The 20,636-nt window shown below is 43.7% G+C and overlaps 1 protein-coding gene across 1 annotated transcript in view; it reads right to left on the bottom strand.

Moving 5' to 3' along the window:
* The window catches only part of TMEM163 (transmembrane protein 163), a 149,952-nt gene that overhangs the window by 128,040 nt on the left and 1,276 nt on the right, over positions 1-20,636 (bottom strand). The window contains 3 exon segments of the mRNA XM_023745100.1: positions 14,666-14,789; positions 20,376-20,408; positions 20,411-20,563. Of these exon segments, the coding sequence (XP_023600868.1) occupies positions 14,666-14,789; positions 20,376-20,408; positions 20,411-20,563 (310 nt within the window).

Raw genomic sequence — 20,636 nt, 5'->3', positions numbered from 1 at the left:
TAAACCTGAAAAGGAGTGAAAATAAAGTGAGTTATCAGCTGTTAAACTGTGTATACATTTTCTGGGGACACCCTATAGTTTTATTTCTTTTTCTTGCCTTACTGTACTGACAAGGACATCAAGAATACCATTGAGGACAAGTGATAACAGCAGGCATTCTCATCTTCATTTCAGATTATAAGGGACTGTTTCTAATATTTACCACTTATAATTATTGACATCTTATTTTTATTTTTTGCTTCAATATATTCACTTCTTTATTTTCCTCATAATATGAGAATCTTTGGGATTTTCTTTTCTTTTTTAAAAATTTCTTTATTGATTAAGTTATTACATATGTGTCCTTATCCCCACATTACCCCTCCCCATACCCCCCACTCATGCCCTCACCCCCCTGGTGTCTGTGTCCATTGGTTAGGCCTATATACTTGCATATAAGTCCTTTGGTTGATCTCTCCCCCTTACCCCCACCCTCCCCTACCTTCCCTCTGAGGTTTGATGGTCTGATCAATGTTTCTCAATTATTGACATTTTAGATTAGATAACCTTTGTCAGGTTAGAACAATTCCCTTCTTAGTTTTCTAAAAGTTTTTATCTTGCCTTGAATTTTCTCAAATGCTTTTGTATATCTATTGAGATGCTATGGTTTTTTTTCTCTTAACCTATGAGCATGATGAATTACATAATAAATATTCTAATTGTACCTTCCTTGCATTCCTAAAATAAACACAACATGGTTATTTACTGTTTTGCTTGTTGCATAAACAGATGCAGTTTTTTAATATCTTAGGATTTTTGCATCTATATTCATGAGTGATACTGATCTATAAATTCTTCTCTATTGTCATTGGTATGTGCATCAAAGTAGTACTAGTTGCAAAGAACAGCTCTCCTTTGTGTGTAGGACACAGAACATATGATTGAGATTATTGAATCCTTGAATATGCACAAAAGCACCTATAAAACCATGCTGGCCGAGATCAGAGTCCTCACCCTCAGCACTATTCTTTGTTGTGTGGGACTGTTCTATGCGCTACAGGATGTGTAGCAGCATCCCTGGCCTCTGCCAAGCAGATGCTAGTAAGCACCCATATCCCTAGTTGTGACAACCAAAAATGTGTCCCAGCGCTGCCAGATGTTCCCGGTAAATAAAAGGGGGGGCGGGGGCTGCGAATCAAACCTGGGTCAGAACCACTGGCCTAGATTAACATTTTTAAATTTAAATCAGGCACACTGGGTCATTTTTATTCTTAAATTAATCATGGCAGATTATTATTCTAGGTAATTATGCATTTCAACCTAAGCTTTAACTGTTAATAACAGTCTTATTTCCTAAAATTTTATTTATTACTAATTATGCCCCTCATTTAATTTCTAATTACTTCTAATTCATTCCTTTTCTTTTTTGATCAGTCTTAGCAGAGGTAAGCCTATTTGATTAGTCTTAATAGCTTCTAGTTTTATTGAATTCTACTGTCTTTTTCTCTTTCAGGAATTTGTACTTTTAAATGTATTGTTTTCTTTCTTCCACCTATCTTGGGTTTACTGTTTTTCTGTTTCTTAGCCTCTTGTTTTAGACAGTTTTGCTCATCAATTTTCAGTTTATCGTTTTCTTTTAAGTTCTAAATATGTTTTAATATTTAATATACTAGTAACTGTCCCCCGTGAGATACTCAAATGTATTGTTTAATTTCCAAACATACATTGGGACATGTAAGGGTATTTTAGCTGTATTTGACTTCAAATCATTTTCAAATGCATTGTGAACAGAGAACATTATCTGTAAAGTATAGATTCTTAATAATTTGATGAGTCTTGCTTCGTGACCATAGAAGTGGTTACCTTTTGTAATTGTTCCATGATGCTAAAACATACTTGTTGGCTGCATGGTTCTATGTTGACCTACTGGGTAGTGTTTTTTAAATTGAAAGTTACAAACAACTAGTGGGGCATAACATCAATTTGATAGGTTGTGACCAGAACTTTTTAAAATTAAAGAAAATAGAAATTATCCTACTACACATTTTTTTCTTATTTTAAAAACTCTTGACATCATGTTACTCACAATGAACAGAATGATACAGTTCAATGGCAGCAGTTTTTAAATTTCTTAGTAGGACAAAAACAATCATGTTGCATCATATAATGAAAAGTGGCTTAGCTATGATGACATAATATATATTAAACATATATATATTTACACACATAAGCTCAGCTATATTAAGCCACATGTTTTATTACAAATAGCAGTCAAACATATTTGCAAAACACTAATTCCATAAGTCAAATCTTCAATGTCTTCACTAATTGTTTTCTTTTTTAATTTATCAACTAGTAAAAGAAGCGCATTGAAGTCTACTATTATGATTATGATTTGTCAATTTCTACCTATAATCTCATCAATTTTGGTTGGATGCTTTGGAACTTTGGTTGGTGCATACACATTCACAAATTGTTTTGTCTTTTGGATGAATTGAACATTTTGTTTATATAGTAACCACCCTTTATGCCTAATAATGCTTTTTGTCTCTAATTCTCTTTTCTCTGATTAAGAATAACTTTCTTTTGTTCATATTGCCAGATATTATCTCTTTCTATCCCTATATCTAAGCCATTCTGTAACCTTATGTTTTAAATTGATCTCCTATTAACAGCACACAGCTAGATTTTTAAAATCCACTCTGATTTTTTACCTGATGGATTTAATCCATTTATACTTTTTAAGTTACAGACAGTCCCAAACTTACAACAGTTAGATGCAATGACTTTTTTACTTTATGATGGTTTGAAAGTGATACACATTCAGTGGAAACTGTACTTTGAATTTTGATCTTTTCTTGGGCTAGTGATATGCAGTGTGACTCTTTCATGATGCTGGGCAGTGAAAGGTAGTCGCAGCTACCACTCAGCAATGCAATCACAAGGGTCAACAACTGCTACTCTACAATACTGCCGGCATTTTGGGATGTTTTGTGTTTTCCCATCCCATCATGCCCACAAAACGCCCATCTGCGTCTCCTGCTTCTAATGAGAAGAAAAAGAAGGCAATTATTTTGAGATGAAACTCAAGATAACTACCAAACTATGGGATAATGTAAGTGTTCTGTGCACATTTAAGGTAGGCTAGGCTAAGCTCTGATGTTCAGTAGGTTAGGTGTATTAAATGCATTTTCCACTTACGATATTTTCAAATTACGATGTGTTTTTTTGTGATGTAACTCCCATTTGTGAGTCAAGAAATATCAGTAGTAACATGCTTGGATTTTGTTGTAAGTTTTCTTTTTCACTTTCTATGCTGTGTGTGTTTGTGTGTGTGTGTGTGTGTGTGTGTGCCATTTTTTTTCACTCCTCCTGCTCTCTACTAAATAAGGTAGGTTTCCTAATTCTTTTTTTCCCTCAATTCTAAAACAGTCCCAGACACCTAAAACCACTGACTCTCCTCCACTTTCTCCCTTCTCTGCTTTTGGAATTCTTATTGACTTCCATTGGAGCTTTTCCTATCTTCCATGTGTCTCAGATACACAATATGAAAGAGGAGCAACACTTTGTGTAACATTGTTCTGTTGGATAGTTTCAGAAAAATATGGCAGAATAGTTCCTCACGTTTACTTTTACTTCCTCTAAAAAAATCACTAACCTTAAAATAGAGGGAACATTTTTTTAAACCCATTAGGAAAAGGAAATGGAAGAGGCAACAAAAACTATTTTTAGAAGCTAGACAACATATGGGCAAGTGGCAATTGATTTAACAGACTCCAGAAAGCAGCCGTGTAAGAGCGAAAAGGCCACCTCTCCTATCAGATGACTAGAGGCTTACTCTCTGGAGGAGGTGCCACTGTCTCTTGTTTGAGGAGCTCCAGACTCAGCTGAAGCCGGGAAAACCAAACAAAATGGCAAACCAAGGTAAGAGTTTCAAACAGAACGCTGAGATTCCAGTCCTCTCCCCAATTCAGTTCCCAAAGTTCAAGCAGCCACGTGTTCATCCTCCGGGCAGAAGGTCAGAAGGTCAGAAGGTCCTTCCCTGGGCAGCCTGGGCAGCTCAAGAGGAAGGATCTGGAGTATGAAACTGGAATCTACCCAACAAAACGGTCTAACCTAAAGCAAAGGCCACCCACATGCTAAGAGCTCCAGTCAACTTTTTACACCCACTCTTAATTCGAGCGGCCTGTCAAAAACCACCACTCACTGGATTCCTCCCTAACATCAACAATGAACCCAAGGCCCACAGAAAAGGGAAAAAGCACCGGGAAGAAAACAACACAAGAAACAAAAAAGATTTTTTAACTGTTGCTAATATTTCCTCAGAAATATAAGAATTTATCATTTTAGGCCTAGCTGGGTGGCTTAGTTGGTTAGAGTATCGTTCCAATACGCCAAGGTTGCAGGTTCAATCCCAGGTCAGGGCACATACAAGAAGCAACCAATGAATGCATAAACAAGTAAAACAATAAATTGATGTTTTTCTCTCCCTCTTTCCCTCATTCCCTCTCCCTCTCCCTTACTCTCTATCTGGGAAGGAAGGAAAGAAAGGAAAGGAAGGAAAGAAAGGAAAGGAAAGGAAAGGAAAGGAAAGGAAAGGAAAGGAAAGGAAAGGAAAGGAAAGGAAAGAAAAGAAAAAAAATTAAAAATTGATTGATCTCAGAGAGAGAAAGGGAGGGAAGGAAGGAGGAAGGGAAGGAGAGAAGGGGGAGAGAAAGAGACATCGATGTGAGAGCAAAACATCAGTTGCCTCCTGAATGCACCCAACTAGAGATCGAACCCACAACCTGGGTGTGTGCCCTGGCAGGGAATTGAACTTGCCACCTTCTGTACAGGATGATGCTCCAACCAAATGAGCCACATCAGGGCCAGAGCAAAGAAAAGATCATTTTAAATGATCAATAAAACAAGAGTTGGATGATTTTTCAAAGGAACATTCAGACAATTAAAAAGAAACTTGACAATATAAATGAAAATCTCAACAGAAAGGTAGAAAGATAAGGGAAATTGAGATTTAAGTAAATACATGGGTGGCAAAAGTAGGTTTGAACTCAACTACCTTAGGAGGCAGTGGGGCTACCCAAGCAGGTCACTGAAATTCAGGTTTGTTTACTGATTTTCAAAGACTACACGAATGTGTAAATAACGAAGGCCGGCAATTTGAGCACTTAAGAGATTGCACCTAAGTGCACTGTGCCATTGTGCCATTCTTTTGAGTTAATAAAGCTACTGTAATAATCATAACTGGCATGTCTTTTTCCACATGAACAACTGTAAACCTACTTTTGCCCACCCCTGTATATATAAAGGAAATTCCCTAGGAAGTAGAGGGGGAAAAAAGAGAAGTATAGAAAGCAGGGACATACACATATAGATGAAAACGACCCCATCACAGCAAGTCTCGTACAAAGGATTTGGATTTAGAATAGTTTAGGGCTCTAACAGCAACACTAGAAATGAGAATAAAATGGAGCAAAACCCTCAAAACTCTTAAGGAACATTATTTCCTACTGAGAATTTTCTATCTCACCATTAATCATCAAGACTATATTAAGGACATTGCAGGCTGGAAAGCTTCACCTACAATGTGGACTTTCCTAGGGAGCTAGAAAAAGATGTGTGTCCCCTTCCCACCTCCCACCCCCCCCCCCCCCACCACCACCCAAAGGCTATAAACCAGAGAAGAGAAAAGCCTGCTATCCAGAAATCGGGGGCTCAGAGGGAATGAAGGGAATGCCCAGAAAGGTGGGGAGGAATGATCCCAGGATTGTAGAAAGGGCAGCCAGAACAAATTAGAGGACATCAAGTGGCTCCAAGAGAGATTTCTTCAAGAAGAAGCTAATGGAATTACCATGCATCTGAAATGCAACAGAGAAGTGGAGGTTGAAATAGAAATGCTGAATTTGAGTTTTGTAAGAAACAGAGTCTGAGAAAAGTTAACAGGAAGAAACAAAACGGGTATTAAAACCAGAGTAAATGAAAAATCGTGCAGGAAAGAAGTAATCATTCTTCACCATATGGCTCAACGAGCAAGATTTATATAGTCATGCTAATGCCAAGCATAACTATTAGGCAAGGATGGAAATTCAGAAAGTCAGCATGTTTGTGGGACCGGGAGGAGACTCAAAGAGTAAATTATCTCCTTTCATGATGGAAAGTCAAGAAATAATGCCTAAACTTAAAAAATATATACCAATAAATAGCATTAGAAAGTCCGTTGTCTCTACATATACAAGTAAATACAACGATCAAGTAAAAGAGCTAAAGTTGTTGGGGGAGAGAGAATGGGGCGGTTGTTGTAGTTCTTAACTTTTAAAAAACTGCATCTATATTTAGAGCTCCAAAAAAATAGCAAAAATATATTTATATGGTTATTTGACAGTTGCTCTTTTCAGTGTCTTTTCCTTTCATGTGTTTGATTTCTTTCTGATTACTCATATTAAACATACGTATTTTACAGATTTTGTTAGATGATTCTCTCACGTTGAATTTGAATTTTAACTGGATGACTCTCAGCTGTGGTGGACCCTTTTCTCAGCAGCTCTCTCACACTGGACTGTGAGCTCATCTCTGGGGGAGCTTCACCCATGGGGCACCTGCTGGGCCACAGCGAGGTGGTGCATGTGTTCCTTTCAGTTGCTCCAGGGGTATTTCCAACCTCAAACCACATGCATGTTAACATCTCAGCTTGAGGATTCCTAGGTCACATGGCCAGTGTCAACTCGTAAAGTGGATGCCGTGGTGTCTCCTACATCCTCCGCCTGGACCTGGGCATTCACTCCCCCAGCTGCCAGGAGTGAGGGTGCTGATGGCTCACAGTTCACCCCTCTTCCGGAACTGCTCTCTGCTGAGGGAAGCGTCCTCTCCCTGGGGCAGCCCACACGAATGGCGGCTTTAGCCCCCTTGCGTCATTCAATTGGACAATTCTAAAGGGCTACCCCAGCCTCCAACTCCCTACAGGACAAGCCTCCTAGTCAACAGCACTGAAGTTCAACTATCCCTCTGCCCAGTCCTGCTTCCCTTGCTTCCTTTCATGGATTATTCCCAAGAGTTTCCCCCAATAAACCCCTTGCAGTAAATTTCAGAGTCTCACGGTCTACTTCCAAGGAAATCAACCTATGAAAATTCCAAACACAAATTTATATAGAGTCAGTCTCATGGTTGTGAATTCTAGTGGAAGGCTCCCCTACCCTCACTCCACACAGCTATGCTGAGGCAGACAAGCTTCCCCATCCTCCCCCTGGTCCAGTGGATGGGTTCGTTCTGGTCCACCCACCCATGAAAGGTAAAGTCCTCTAGTGAATTTACCTCATTCTGAGACCTTAGCCTCCTGCACCTGCCTGGCACTGACCAAGGCCATTGTTATGGGCTGAACTGTGTTCCCTACAAAATGCATATGTTGAAGGCCTAACCCCAGTATCTCAGAATGTGACTGCATGTGGAGATGGAGTTTTTAAAGAGGTAATTTAAAAGAGGTCATATTGGTGGGCCCTAATCCAATAGGACTAGTGCCCTTATAAGAAGAGATTAGAGATGACAGAGGCTACTGGTGACTGTGTACTGTCCTGTCTCTAACCATTCAATGATGTCCTTTCTTACGTACCCCTATGTGTCCAATTGGGGGAAGGGTCCATCAGGTTATCTACCTACCCCCTGCCCTGTCATTTGCTCTGACATCTCTAGAGTTCACCTTCCCACTAGACCTGAGCTCTCCAAGGGTGCGAATAGATTGTTCCACTTCCTGATGCCCTCTGCGATGCTCGGCACAGCAGCCTGGCCTTTACCAACAGGCACTCACTAGCAACTGGATGAGCAAGTCACAAGCTGGAAGAAAGGACTGGCCCGTAGTCAAGGAAGACAATGAAAAGTGAGAAACGGGTTCCTTTAAGGCAGTGGTTCTCAACCTTCCTAATGTCGCGACCCTTTAATACAATTCCTCATGTTGTGGTGACCCCCAATTTCATTGTTACAAATTGAACATAATTAAAGCATAGTGATTAATCACAAAAACAGTATGTAATTATATATGTGTTTTCCGATGGTCTTAGGCGACCCCTGTGAAAGGGTCATTCGACCCCCAAAGAGGTCACGACCCACAGGTTGAGAACCGCTGCTTTAAGGGGAAAAGGACTCTCCCCTTCCCTCTGGCTTCATCTGTTACTTTCAAATCTCAGTACCCCTACCTTGCAGCCCTCAGGACAGGGCACCAGAAAATAATCTCCTGGAAAAGAGCAGCTGCGCCAGAAATCCACCTTCCAGAGGCAGTTCCCACAGGGCCCAGCCATGACAGGCCTGGAACACCAGCAGCGCAGAAAACCCCTTCTTGTCCCACTGGCTAACCAATACAATTGGAAAGAGATACAGCAATAAGAGAAGGCCTCAGGAATTTCCCACGGGGCCTTAGCAGACCCCAGGGCCACACGGGGAGGGGCCAGGACCCGCCAGGCCTCATGAGATGAGTCCAGCTGGGGCCCACTGCCCAGCTCGCGAGTCACCGCTCTGGCTGTGTGACAAGGACACCCCCGTGCTGATGCAGCCTGGCCACACTTTTAATTAAATGCTGTGTGCAGAATGCAGGGGAAGGGAGGCAGACACGCAGGCAGCTGCAGAGACCCCGCCTCCACTCCCGCTGGAAACAGCAGCGCATTGTAAGCGTGAGACTCAGGAAGATGTGATCTCCTCACAGAGCCAAGCTAGTCTCACCCTGTTTACTGTGCTTTTCCTGGTAACCTCCTATAACTGACTCCCCCATCCCCACATCTTTAGTCTTTAGCTGAAGGTGGTATTAAAAGTGGTGGCTTCCAAGTGACTCGGGCTTGCTGTGTCTCTCCTATGCATACAGGAGGTATACATGTTATTAAATATTCATTTATTTGTTTTTCTCCTGCTAATCTGTCTTATGTCAGTTTGATTATTAGACCAGCCAGAAGAACCTTGAAGGGTAAAGGAAAAATTTTCCTCTGCCACACACTCATTCAAACCTCAAAATGAGCCAGAATGCATTTTCCTAAATCATTCTAACAAAGACATTAATGATGTCAAAATTCTGAGTTTTTGAAACAGAACTTGTGTTCCCTTTCTAGCTTCATTATTAAAACAGATTTTTAAAAGGTTTGTTCATAACAGAATTGTCATTTTCTGTGCTGCCTACCAATTACAAACAGAAGCAATTTTAAAACCAAAATAGGGATCTCTCTGAAATATTCAATATGTATTACCATCAGCATTTGGACAGGTCCATGCCGCAGTCTTTTCGCAGCAAGAGTTCAGGAATCTGGAGAAGGGACTGACGCATAAATGGATACACTAGACAAGAAATATAAATTGGGAAGGCATGGGGAGCCAGGCGGAGGCCTCACCCTCTAGTGAAGTGGGCTCTCTGAATGTCCGAACCCACGGCTTTTTGTTCACACATTTTGCCTTTTAGCAAAGCAAACACACATATCAAAGGTAAAGTTTGGTAAACAGTAAAAGATTATCAGGTTAGGGGAATTGCCTTTGGCTGTTCAGCCAGTACAGATAATAATACGCAGATTTTCAGCCCTGCTGAATATAGAAACACATCAGCCTTCTGACGAACTTCTCACATTTATTATGACCTGCTGGTCTTAGCCTCCAGCAGGTCCAAAATCATGATATTACCAAGTGATATAAAAAATAGTTCACATTCCTTTCAAAGAACATATTCCTTTCAAAATACTTCCAAATCACAAACTTTGATAGTTCACCTAATTTTTCAAACTACACCAGACACATGCATGTCAACATATATAACTGATTTAGCACAGAGAACTCAGTAATACTGACAAAAGTTAGTTTTATCATTGGGTCTTTTAGAAGCTACTAATTTGAAGGAACAGCATACCTGGTTACCTGGAAACTTATACAAAATGAAGGGAAACACTCTTTATTTGCAATGTAGACACTATGTTAAAATATGAAATCTTTCTAGCTGACTGAAAAAATGAGGCATCCCCAAACTTATATACATCCATAACCCTCATTCCCAAACATGCAAGAGACAACAGCATTTCTTCAGAAGATGCTCAGCTACAAATCAGTATCTATGATTGCAGAGAAATGGCCGGTGAGACGATAAAGACAGGAATTCTGACTGATCCCAGCAGTTACAGCTCCAAGACACCACACCTGGCAAGAGAATGGCCCTAAGGATGATCCAGTTGTCTCAGAAATATTTCAATGGTTTATAAAATAAATCAGACCGAGGCCTGGTGTTAAAACCACAGGTACTTATAATTTTGATATGATTTAGCCTTAGTTTTAGAAATCATTGTTTCCCTCTGCACATTTCACAGGCCTTAGTCTTTCCTCTTGAAAATCACTAACCCCTGAGACAAAACTGACCAAAGTTAGTTTTATGGTTCCAACGTCTGAGCCTCTGCCAGCTCCTGAGCCCTAAGGTGAAAGGACCCCCTCAGCTACCTCTCCACCAAACCAGACAGAGGGGCACGGAAGCTGATCCCAGAGCTGTCCTCAAGACCTGAAGAAATTGTGTACTACCCTTACCTCACCTTCCACCAATCGGCTCCTAACATGTGCCCTGACCCCCAACCCACGGTGCCCTGTGAGCTTGCCCTACATAACCTGTTAGTTACTGGCCATCCGGGAGCCGGGTCTTTTAGAGCACAAGCTCACCTAACTCCAGATTACTGTGCTCAACTACTTCAATACATGCTCCCGATCCTAATGAAGTCCTTCCTCCACTGTAAACTTGCTCAGGCATCATCTTTTGACCAATGTACGCAGGCAAATGGACTCACACACTGGGTTCTGGTAACAGGACCTAAACAAAACTTTCAAGTTTATTCCTGAGAAATTTTTTCTAAATTATTTTCCTTCCACCTACAAAAAAAAAAGAAAAGGTTTTTAAAATATATCTCAGTTAACTCATTTGACAATCTTGAGTACTGCATGCTTTTCCAGCCCCCAGGGAGATGGTAAACCACACTGCAGTGGCAAGAAGTCGTGGTGATAAACATGATCTCTTCACCATGATTACCAGCCCTGCCAACACAGGCTCGCATGGGCACACTCTCCAAAGATTTCTCTGCCCTCTCAAACATGGGCATGTCGGGATTCTGTAGCAATTCTCTTTGAAAATATTAACTGAGTCAGCCTGACCATTTCATTACATCCCATCTCTCCGTCAACCACCTCCTCGAAGAATAAGACTGGGGCTCCTTCTGACACTTTTTAAAGAATACACTTGCTATTTCTGAAACATAAAACTTTCGTTTAGATTGTAATTTAAAAATAACTTCAGCCCTAACCAGTTTGGCTCAGTGGATAGAGCATCAGCCTGCGGACTCAAGGGTCCCAGATTCGATTCTGGTCAAGGGCATGTACCTTGGTTGCGGGCACATCCCCAGTGGGGAGTGTGCAGGAGGCAGCTGATCGATGTTTCTCTCCCATCGATGTTTTTAACTCTCTATCCCTCTCCCTTCCTCTCTATAAAAAAAATCAATAAAATATAATTTTTTTTAAAAAATAACTTCAAAAGTCAACTTACATTGCTTAATCCCTATTGATTTTCTTTTCATTTGAAACTATGAAAAGGATTGCACAAAAGTGTGTCAACATGTAAAAGAAGCTTTAGGAAGGATTTTAGATATTTGATATTATTCATACATTTAGGAAACTAAAGGATAAAACCAACAACCGTAACAACACAACCAGAGACCACCCTGAGGGTTTTAAATATGAAACACACACAAAACATAGCTACGCCATATAGATGGAGTAAGGGAGCTGCCTTACTCTAAGCTGCCTGGTGAGGCTGCCAAGGTGACTGTGCTTCCAATGTCTGGGCCGCCCTTTGCTCTCCTCCTATTATTACTATTAAGACCTACCTAATGATGATGATAACAAAAGTACGACAGAAAACAACTAAGATCACCACATTATTTGGCAACGCCAACATTTTAGAGGCAAGAAGTTAGAGTATTTGACTTAAATACGATGGACAAAAAAAGGGGGCACATACTCAACCTAATAAGCTCAGGGAAGGCCTGCATGCAGGGCTTACAAACTGAGACCAAAAAGTAACCACACAGGATGGTCCGAACATAAAAATTCCTGAATAAAAGCTAGTCACTACAGTAATAATGTCCGAGGCCTGTAGCTTCCTTGACAAAGGTCAGTCTTTACCTTAAGTGAGCCTATTGTCTTTTTTGCATCTTTGAAATGTCAGAGTAATCCCTTTTTTCCAGACCCATCAGGGGCACCCACAACACCAGAGCAGAGAGGATAGAACCCCTCATTGTTATCTTGTTGCCCACATACCACCTCTATGTTATGTTAACTACTCTGTACCCACCAATGTGTGTGCCTCTTGAGTTACTCTTTATTCATCTCAGATATTTCCCCACTTTGCATCCCCCCACCTCCCTAATCTACCACCAATGAATTTCATCTACCTCCCCCCATCACCATTACCTGCCTCCTTTGATTCTAATATCCTATATAATAAAAGCCTAATATGCTAAGTGTCTGGTTGTCCGGTCAGCCGTTCAACCAATCAAAGTGTAATATGCTGATGATATGCTAAGGCCGCTCAACCACTCGCTATGATGTGCACTGACCACCAGGGGGCAGATGCTCTGGTCGTTTAGCTTGCTGCTGGGGTCCGGCCAATCAGGACTGAGCAAGTCCGGATGGACATGCCCTGGAGCCTTCCTACAGTCCCTCCCTGGCTGGCCAACCTCCCGCGTCTCTCCCCACCCCAATTGTCCACCAGTGGGGTCCCTTGGCCTGGCCTGCACCCTCTCGCAATCCAGGACCCCTCGGGGGATGTCAGAGAGCTGGTTTTGGCCCCATCACGCAGGCCAGGCCGAGGGACCCCACCGGTGCACAAATTTGTGCACCAGGCCTATAGTATAAAATAAGCTATAAAACTGCCATTCTTCAAGGCATTTTCTCAATCCCTTGAGATTTTGCTTCCTGGCAATCGTTTTCAGATTGGCTCAAATAAGACTTTTTCTTAGGCTGGATGTTCTTGTCAACAATACTTGCTACAACAAAGAGGTAAAATCATTTTAAAAAGAAAAAAATCCTTTTACAAAGCAACATTCTAATTCCATATGCATTATGCAATAGTCTTTTCCTAATTAAAGGAAATGGAACAAAATTTTCAAGATAACCCAACTGACCAGGCATAACATGTGAAACCAAAATTTCCTCACAATTTTTCCCTATTATAAGATTAAATACATCAAATGTAGTATTATTCTCCCAAAGGAAGGACTTACTCAATATTTCTTCACATTCAGGTCCCCATTCAAACACCCACACCATAAAATGGTAACAGCTCTATTAGGCACAGGGACACATCTGAATGACTGTTATTCTGTTTGCAAACCACCTCCCTTCATTCCATCCCTCTTTCCTTACATATGTAAATTATGGTGTCTGATGGAGCCTGCCAACAGCCACCACAACCAAATTATCCTCTAGGGACCTCAATCGGGCTTGTTATTCTTGTTTCAGCAGGAAAAAGGGAGGAGAGGAAGAAGCAGCTATTTTCAGGAATTATAATTCCTCTTGATTAGATTTCTGGCTCACAGCTAAATGTTTATACCCTGAAATGCATTACCCACTGCTTCTAAAATTTTGGCTTTTATTGAGAGCCAAGATATGGCACCTACAATGTTTCTAGTATAAATTGCTTCAAGTAATATATGTCTAGTTTTGCCGGGAGCATTTGGTCAAATTCTAATATGCCCTCTAGGGAGCCAACACCAACTTCCAGCAGCAGGTCTAAGTGTGCAAAATAGAATTTTAAACAACACAGAGCCCTATCTTCCAGAGGACACGGTCCTTTTCTCTCCTACTCTGAGGGTTGTCACATGATTCACTTTGTATACTTATCACTCAGAATATAGATCTTTCTAATAAGGCAATCAACTAATCACAAAATACATTCCTCCTCCCCTTCCCCCCCAGCATTAAAAAAACACTGGTTTCTACCAGGGTTGAGCTGAAGATGAATGTCATAGCTTACGCTTGTGAATCATTGCCCGAACAATAAGAATAAGTAGCACGTGTACATTTCCATAGGCTGCAAACGTCAGCTGAGAAGCATGTCAAAGGCTTCCTAACCTGCCAGACAGGACTATCCGGAGGTGGAAAGTGTGCAGTTGTCTTCGTTTTTCTTGACTGTAATCAATGTTTTTGTTTCTGTGGCCACTGAAAGCTTAAAAGAGGACCCTCTCGTTTTTCTTTCATAAAAATATGTGCCCATGATTTTATCCCAAACCTTACACAGATATAACTAGGGAGAAAGGAGAGGATGTACTGCAATTTGCACTCATCGGATTGCATTAGTTCAAAATATGAATCTCAAGGATACACACTTGTCACATCAGCCCAAGCTGCAGGCAGCCACCCGGAGAATACTAGTTCCCTGTCCGGCTGGCTGCTGGAATCGATTTCTACAAACCTACAACAGAAGAGAGCAAGCCTCCATTTCTTCTTCTTCACCACGTCTTTCCTCCTCAGAGGAGAGAGGCCATTTTTCTAATTTATAAGCACCCTGACTGTCCAATCATCCCCCCAAAATTTCCTCATCAATAATAGTCAACTAAAAGCAAAAGCACACCCACGGGAGTCAGAGAATGAAACAGGCAGCCCGGGCACATCACTGATGGGCAAGGCTCCCGCTACTCACTGAAGGCAGCCACGGCCAGGGCCAATGTCACGACAATGGAGAACCAGGAGACCCACAAGGCCTTCTTCCTGTAGTTCTGGGCTTCGTGAGGTTTCAGTCGGGTGCTGCTTTCTAGTAAGCCTGACAGAAAGAAGGCGAAACGGAAGTTAGGCGTTTCCTTATTAAGAAACCCACAGCCAGGGCTACACTTTCTTATACACTACCTTGTCTTGGTTGCAAAGAAAACCAAATTCTTAGTCAAGCATTCAACATAAAAGGAGCTATGACACCATCTCTGGCTAGACAGCTGCTCACACAGCTCTCACAGGCAGGGCAGCCTCCTCACCAAGCTCCAAACTGATGGCCCTGGGGCCACAATGTGGTTCTACAATTAGGAGAGTTCGCCTGGATGTCGGACTTTCCGGCACCCCTTGAGAAGGCCAGAGGCTCTGGCAATGCCCGGCCTGCGTTGCTGCAGAGTAACAGCAGCTGTGTTCTTTACCGGGGCCCTGCAGACCCCACCACGCTCTAACCTGCTGATGAACCAGCCATCCCCCAGCCCCTGGGTTAACTAGCTTGGCTACACAGGTGCTGCTCCCTCTAACAGCTCCCTTTCGGTAGGAAAACAACACCAATAGCCCACATTTAGTTAGCCATTCAGGCTCCTCAGCTGTGGGCATTGATTTGCATTGATCCACCTGCACAGCCCCAACTGGTGCGCTGGGTTTTGCCCAAAGCAGTAAGTCATGGGATACAAATGCTCACGTTGCTCCCTCAATGACGATTCACAGGAGAAGGGCCATGTCTCTTTAACAGCCACCACCCAGAGCCGCCAGACCTAAATTCTATGCCATTTTTCTTCTCTCCTCTTTCTGCTTTATAGTATCTATCCCTTTGTACCAACCATATGTCGAAAAATTCTTAGAATATTAAAGTGCAGTAAATCTGCTATAGCTGGAGGTAGCTTTACAGATAGGTCATGTGTAAGAAAAGTTTGCTTTTTGTCTCCTAGGCTATCAACATTGACAGTCCTTGACAACAGAAAGTCGTGGCTCCCAGGCAATGCCCAAGCATCAACTGCCTTGGGTGGGAGACTGAAACACCTTCAGTATGATCCCAATTTACAGTTTTTCTTCTCCTTTGAAAACAGATCATATATGGCACATCTTGTTTACAAAGAAAACCAAATTCTCAGTCAAGCATTTGACATAAAAGGAGCTTATGACACCATCTCTGACTAGACAGCTGCTCACATAGCTCTCACAGGCAGGGAAGCCTAGTCACCAAGCTCTAAAAGATTAAGAAATTGATAGTCAAAGCTTAGGCACTGTTTGTAAACTAGTGCACAGTGTGCGACATGTCACACGTATGCATCCTGTGACATCATCTTACTAGACTTAGTGAGTGGATACCACACTAAGCCTCTAGTTGTCAAAAAATAACACAAAAAACTCTGTCCTGTTAAAAATTATAGCAAAGACCCTGTTAAAATGTCTCAGTTTCATTTATTTCCAAGACTCAAGCACCCTGAACAAGTTCTGAACAAAACAAAAGGAAATATCGAGAGGTTGCTCAGTGAGCCCAGTTTATAGCTCAGAGATTTTGAAATAATTGAAACCTGTAGACTTACATCAGATCAAAAGATAAATGAGATTGCTAAAGGTAGGTTTAAACGCAAACTCCATCATCTCACAGTAAGTACCTCCCCAAACCTTCCTTAACAAATGAATGAACTTGGATGGAAAACAGAAAAACCTCTTATGAAATTCTACCCTAGGAACAAGGGATTTCAAAGGAAAATCCCTTTGTCTACTTCTTTCTGTCCCTTTGTCTGCATCCTCTCCAGCTGCCGAAAACACCCCATTCTCATCTTCAAATATAATCACCCTTTGTCCAGTTAAAGCCACAACCTAGAAAGAGCATGCCCCACACACTCCCAATAATTTATTTCCCTTTTCCCAAATGATATAAAAATCTTCCTTTCATCTTGGAAAATTGATTTTCAGAAGGGAAGCTGTAATATTTAAGTAATTACTCAAACAAGCAGTTAATTTGCTGGGTATTTTGACAGCAACCATCTCAAGAGGTTTATCTACTGGGGGTAAAAGCAAGTAGATTTAATGTTCCAAGAGAAACACAATGATCGGCATTTTCTATCCTGCCACATGGCATTTTTTCTTCCAAAGTCAGCAGTTCCCAACAATATGATTGACCATGTAGACCAATCTACATGCCGCACCCCTCAGGGGGCCAGCACGGCCGTGAAGGGGTTTGGGATCACAGCCCACATAGGCTAGACTGCCCTGCTAAGGGGAGGCACATCCTCTTAACAGTAGGACGGTGGTTCTTCCCCTGATCTGATCCTGTGTGTAACTCCCCCATGAGATTTTTTAAATTAAAAAACTTCAGTAAGCCCTAACCGGTTTGGCTCAGTGGATAGAGCGTTGGCCTGCGAACTGAAGGGTCCCAGGTTCGATTCTGGTCAAGGGCATGTACCTTGGTTGCGGGCACATCCCCAATAGAGGCTGTGCAGGAGGCAGCTGATCGATGTTTCTCTCTATCCCTCTCCCTTCCTCTCTGTAAATAATCAATAAAATATATTTTAATAAATAAACTAAATAAATAACTGCAGTAAATGCACTGGGAAGACTGTCCGTGAAGGGAGGAACTTCCCCATTTCTATCCAACCTTGGTTATTTCCTACTAGTTTTCCTCTCTAAAAACATAGCCAATACCAAGAATGGAAAACTTTCTACTCCTCAAAGGGACAAGGAGTTTAATTACCTACAAAGACCCAGCTCATAAATGGCCTGCACACAGGTGCCTCTGTTTCTGCTCCCATGTTGGCTGCATGTACACTTGAAAGCCACGGAGGTGTCATGAGAATTTCTGTTTCCAGGAAGCTGTGCTTCCAAAGTAGGAAAAAAGGCAGCACAGCCTAGAGAAGCCAAGGCAGGCCTCAGGTGGTTGGCCTCCGCATTCAGATTTCTAATCTCGCTCCAATTTCACATATTTGCAATCTGGGCCAGGCAATAGTAAGCATAAGGTTGTATTAATAAAGGACTGTATTATTATTTAAGCGGGAGAGGGGAATACAAATGTATGTGGGGAGGTTGAACCTATCAGTACTTCCATGCTCGTATGAATTAGTTCCAATTGCTTTCTCCTAAAGAGTTAGTCATCCCTGGATTCTCTAAAGGGGAAATTCATTGGCTGGGAAGGTAGTGGGAAATGCTGAAGCAAGGCTGGGCCCTAAGGCTTGGAGCAGAACCATGGGAAGACACTTGTGGAGAGAAGAGTGGATATTAAAAGGGAGAGAGTGAAAACACCTAAGACAAATGTGGCCTATATTTTGTGTATTTAGTCCCTAAAGGTCTCAGACCACAGAGCTCTTGCTCCCTGAACTACAAGACTCAGCCAAATGGCACTGCAGTTACTGACACTGTGAGCTAGCTAGGTTTCTGGAACCAGCCCACATCACTAGGGAAAAATGCCTCCAAATTCCCAAAACACTAGATTATAAAGCAAGCCTTTGATCTGAGTTAGAAGCAGTCTGCAACAGGGTCCTGATAGCTCAGAAGAAAGCTTGGACAAGAGAGAAAGCCAAACATGGGTACACATCCAGGGTACCCAACCCGCACATGCCTTACTTGGGCCTGGAGGCACGCAAGCCAGGCATGATGGAGAGATGCACAGCAGGCAATTGCTAAGGCTCCTTTCTCCCCAAATCCTCTCACCATCAGGAAGAAGGCAGCAACAACCATTCCCAAGGGATGCAAAAATCAATATTGGAAAGATGGGGCCCCATAAGGAAAAAATAACACAAACACAAAATATTATAAACCTGCTCAGGTAACCTTCTGATTTATTTAATAAAGATGACTCATTCATCCTTAACTCTTTGCTGTCAGGAATAGGTTAAACAAAAGAATGTCACACTATCAGCTTTCAATGCCAGGAAGCACTGGGTCTTTGGGAGACAGGGTTCGTCCTAACAGAGAGTCTGTGTGTGGTATGCAAAGCTTTCACAAAGTAACAGTTTATGAACAGTGAATGCTTTCACGCTATAACATAATGAAAAATGAAATTCAGGAGACCAGTGGAAAATAACCTTAAGAACAAATTCAGATTGGCTTTTTACATTTGAGCGTGAACTACAAAATGATGCTAAGTATCAACTCACCCTAGCACTTTCTGCCCTCCCATCATTTTATGGGGTGGGGAGAACTAGGCCAGACAGTTCCTGCAGATGACCTGCAATGCTACAGAAATAAACCCAGCTCAGACTTGTCTTTCTTCACTGCCAAATTTGTAAATACTACCAGGTTCGTTGCAGAGGGAAAGGTAATCAACACCACCTATAACAAAACTGACAGGTCCTGTTGGGTGCTCCGTGCCATCATCAACTCTAAAATAACAGCCAGTCGTGTGAGAATCCCACCAGAAACTGCCACACGGGTGCCGAGCTCCGTGCAACCGGAGCGGCTCCCTTTCTCGCCGCGCTCCCGGCCTGTTCAGCCTGTGCTCAGGGAACTACCGTTTCCATGTCATTCTATTTCCCCGGCTTATGGTTTAACATTTCTAACAGGGAAGAGATCGTGCATCTGCACACTAAACCGGAATAAAAATGTACAGGAGATACTAAGAATAGGACAGAAACCTGCTAAGACTAAAATATAAAAACCCGCCACAGCCAACAAAAACCAGGCGTCCAAGAAAACGGGTGGAAGTGGGGAGGAGCTGGCTCCCCGGGAAGGGCCTGGCGGCAGGAATCCCGCTTAGGCCACTGGCCGGTTTTCACAGAACCACAGGATCCATTTGAGCGGGTCGATTTGGACTTGGATTCGGTGACAAGCAGAAAAAATACAGACGTAGCCAAGAACAGGGCTTCGAGCGGAAAGAAACGAGGGAGGGAGAGGAAGAGGGATGGAGGAGAGAGACGCGGGAATGCACAGGGAAGTCTCCCCCGTTTCATGCGGGCAACTCCAAGAGGCTTCGGCTGTCCGTGGGGAGGTGGGGTTTGCCCTCCCGGGAAAGGGGCCTTTGGGGGGTCCGGGGCCGGTGCCTTGGGAGCGATTCTGAAGGAGGTGGGCACGGCGTTCTGGGAACCACCAGGTTTCGGTGCATTCATTCATCCAGGTGAGGTCGGTAGCCCAAACCCAGGTGTCACAGCCTCTGCCCTCACCACCGGACTCCCCACGGTAAACGGGGTCCCCGGTAAATGAAGGTCGGGGCCTCCCGACTTCCCTTGGCCGGGGCGGGCGGCCCAGCGGCCGCTAAGGGACTCTCCAGGCTCACCCCGCAGAGGGAAGTCATCCCGGAGCCCGCGAAGTCGGAGGGGCTGGGGCGGAGGACGCACCGGGCGCAGGTGCCTCCCAGCGGAGAGGGGGCTGCCGTCCCCAGGGGCGCTCAGCTCCAAAAGCAAAAAACCGCCTCCCGCAAACTTTTCCGGCGGGCGCCGCGGGGCAGGGTCAGGGGCTGAGGCTGGCCGAGAGGAGGGCGCGGGCTCCTGCGGGTTTCCCCTGGAGACAGTGGGTCCTCGGGTTCCGAGGCGGCACCGCCCGGGGAGGTGGGGGCTGCTGTTCTCTGCTCCCCGCTCCTTCGCTGGGAGGTCCCTGCTCCGCGCCCAACCCAACCCGGGAGCGGGGAGTGGGCAGCGGAGAGCGGGCAGCGGGCAGCTGCCGGGGGCAGGGGCCGGGAGCCCGGGGACCGGGCGGCGCGCTCACCTCGGGTCCTCCAGCCCGTCGTTGAACTGGCCGCTCTGTCTGAATCCGCAAGCTGCTGCCCCTCCTCGGGCTGCGGCGGCTCCCGCACTGGGGGGCTCAGCGGGCCGGGGGCAGCGACCAAGAGCGCGTGGCCACGGGTCCGTGGCGGGGCGACGGGGCCCGGGGAGCTGCGGCGCACGCTGCCCGCTGCCGTCTCAATAGCGCGGAGATGCGGATCCCAGCGGCGACGAGGAGAGCGGCGTCATTCTAGTCAGAAGTGCGGGGCT

The sequence above is a fragment of the Myotis lucifugus genome, unplaced genomic scaffold (genome assembly GCF_000147115.1).
Source record: "Myotis lucifugus unplaced genomic scaffold, Myoluc2.0 scaffold_517, whole genome shotgun sequence".
Lineage (NCBI taxonomy): Eukaryota > Metazoa > Chordata > Mammalia > Chiroptera > Vespertilionidae > Myotis > Myotis lucifugus.
This window is presented reverse-complemented; position numbering and strand designations above follow the sequence as displayed.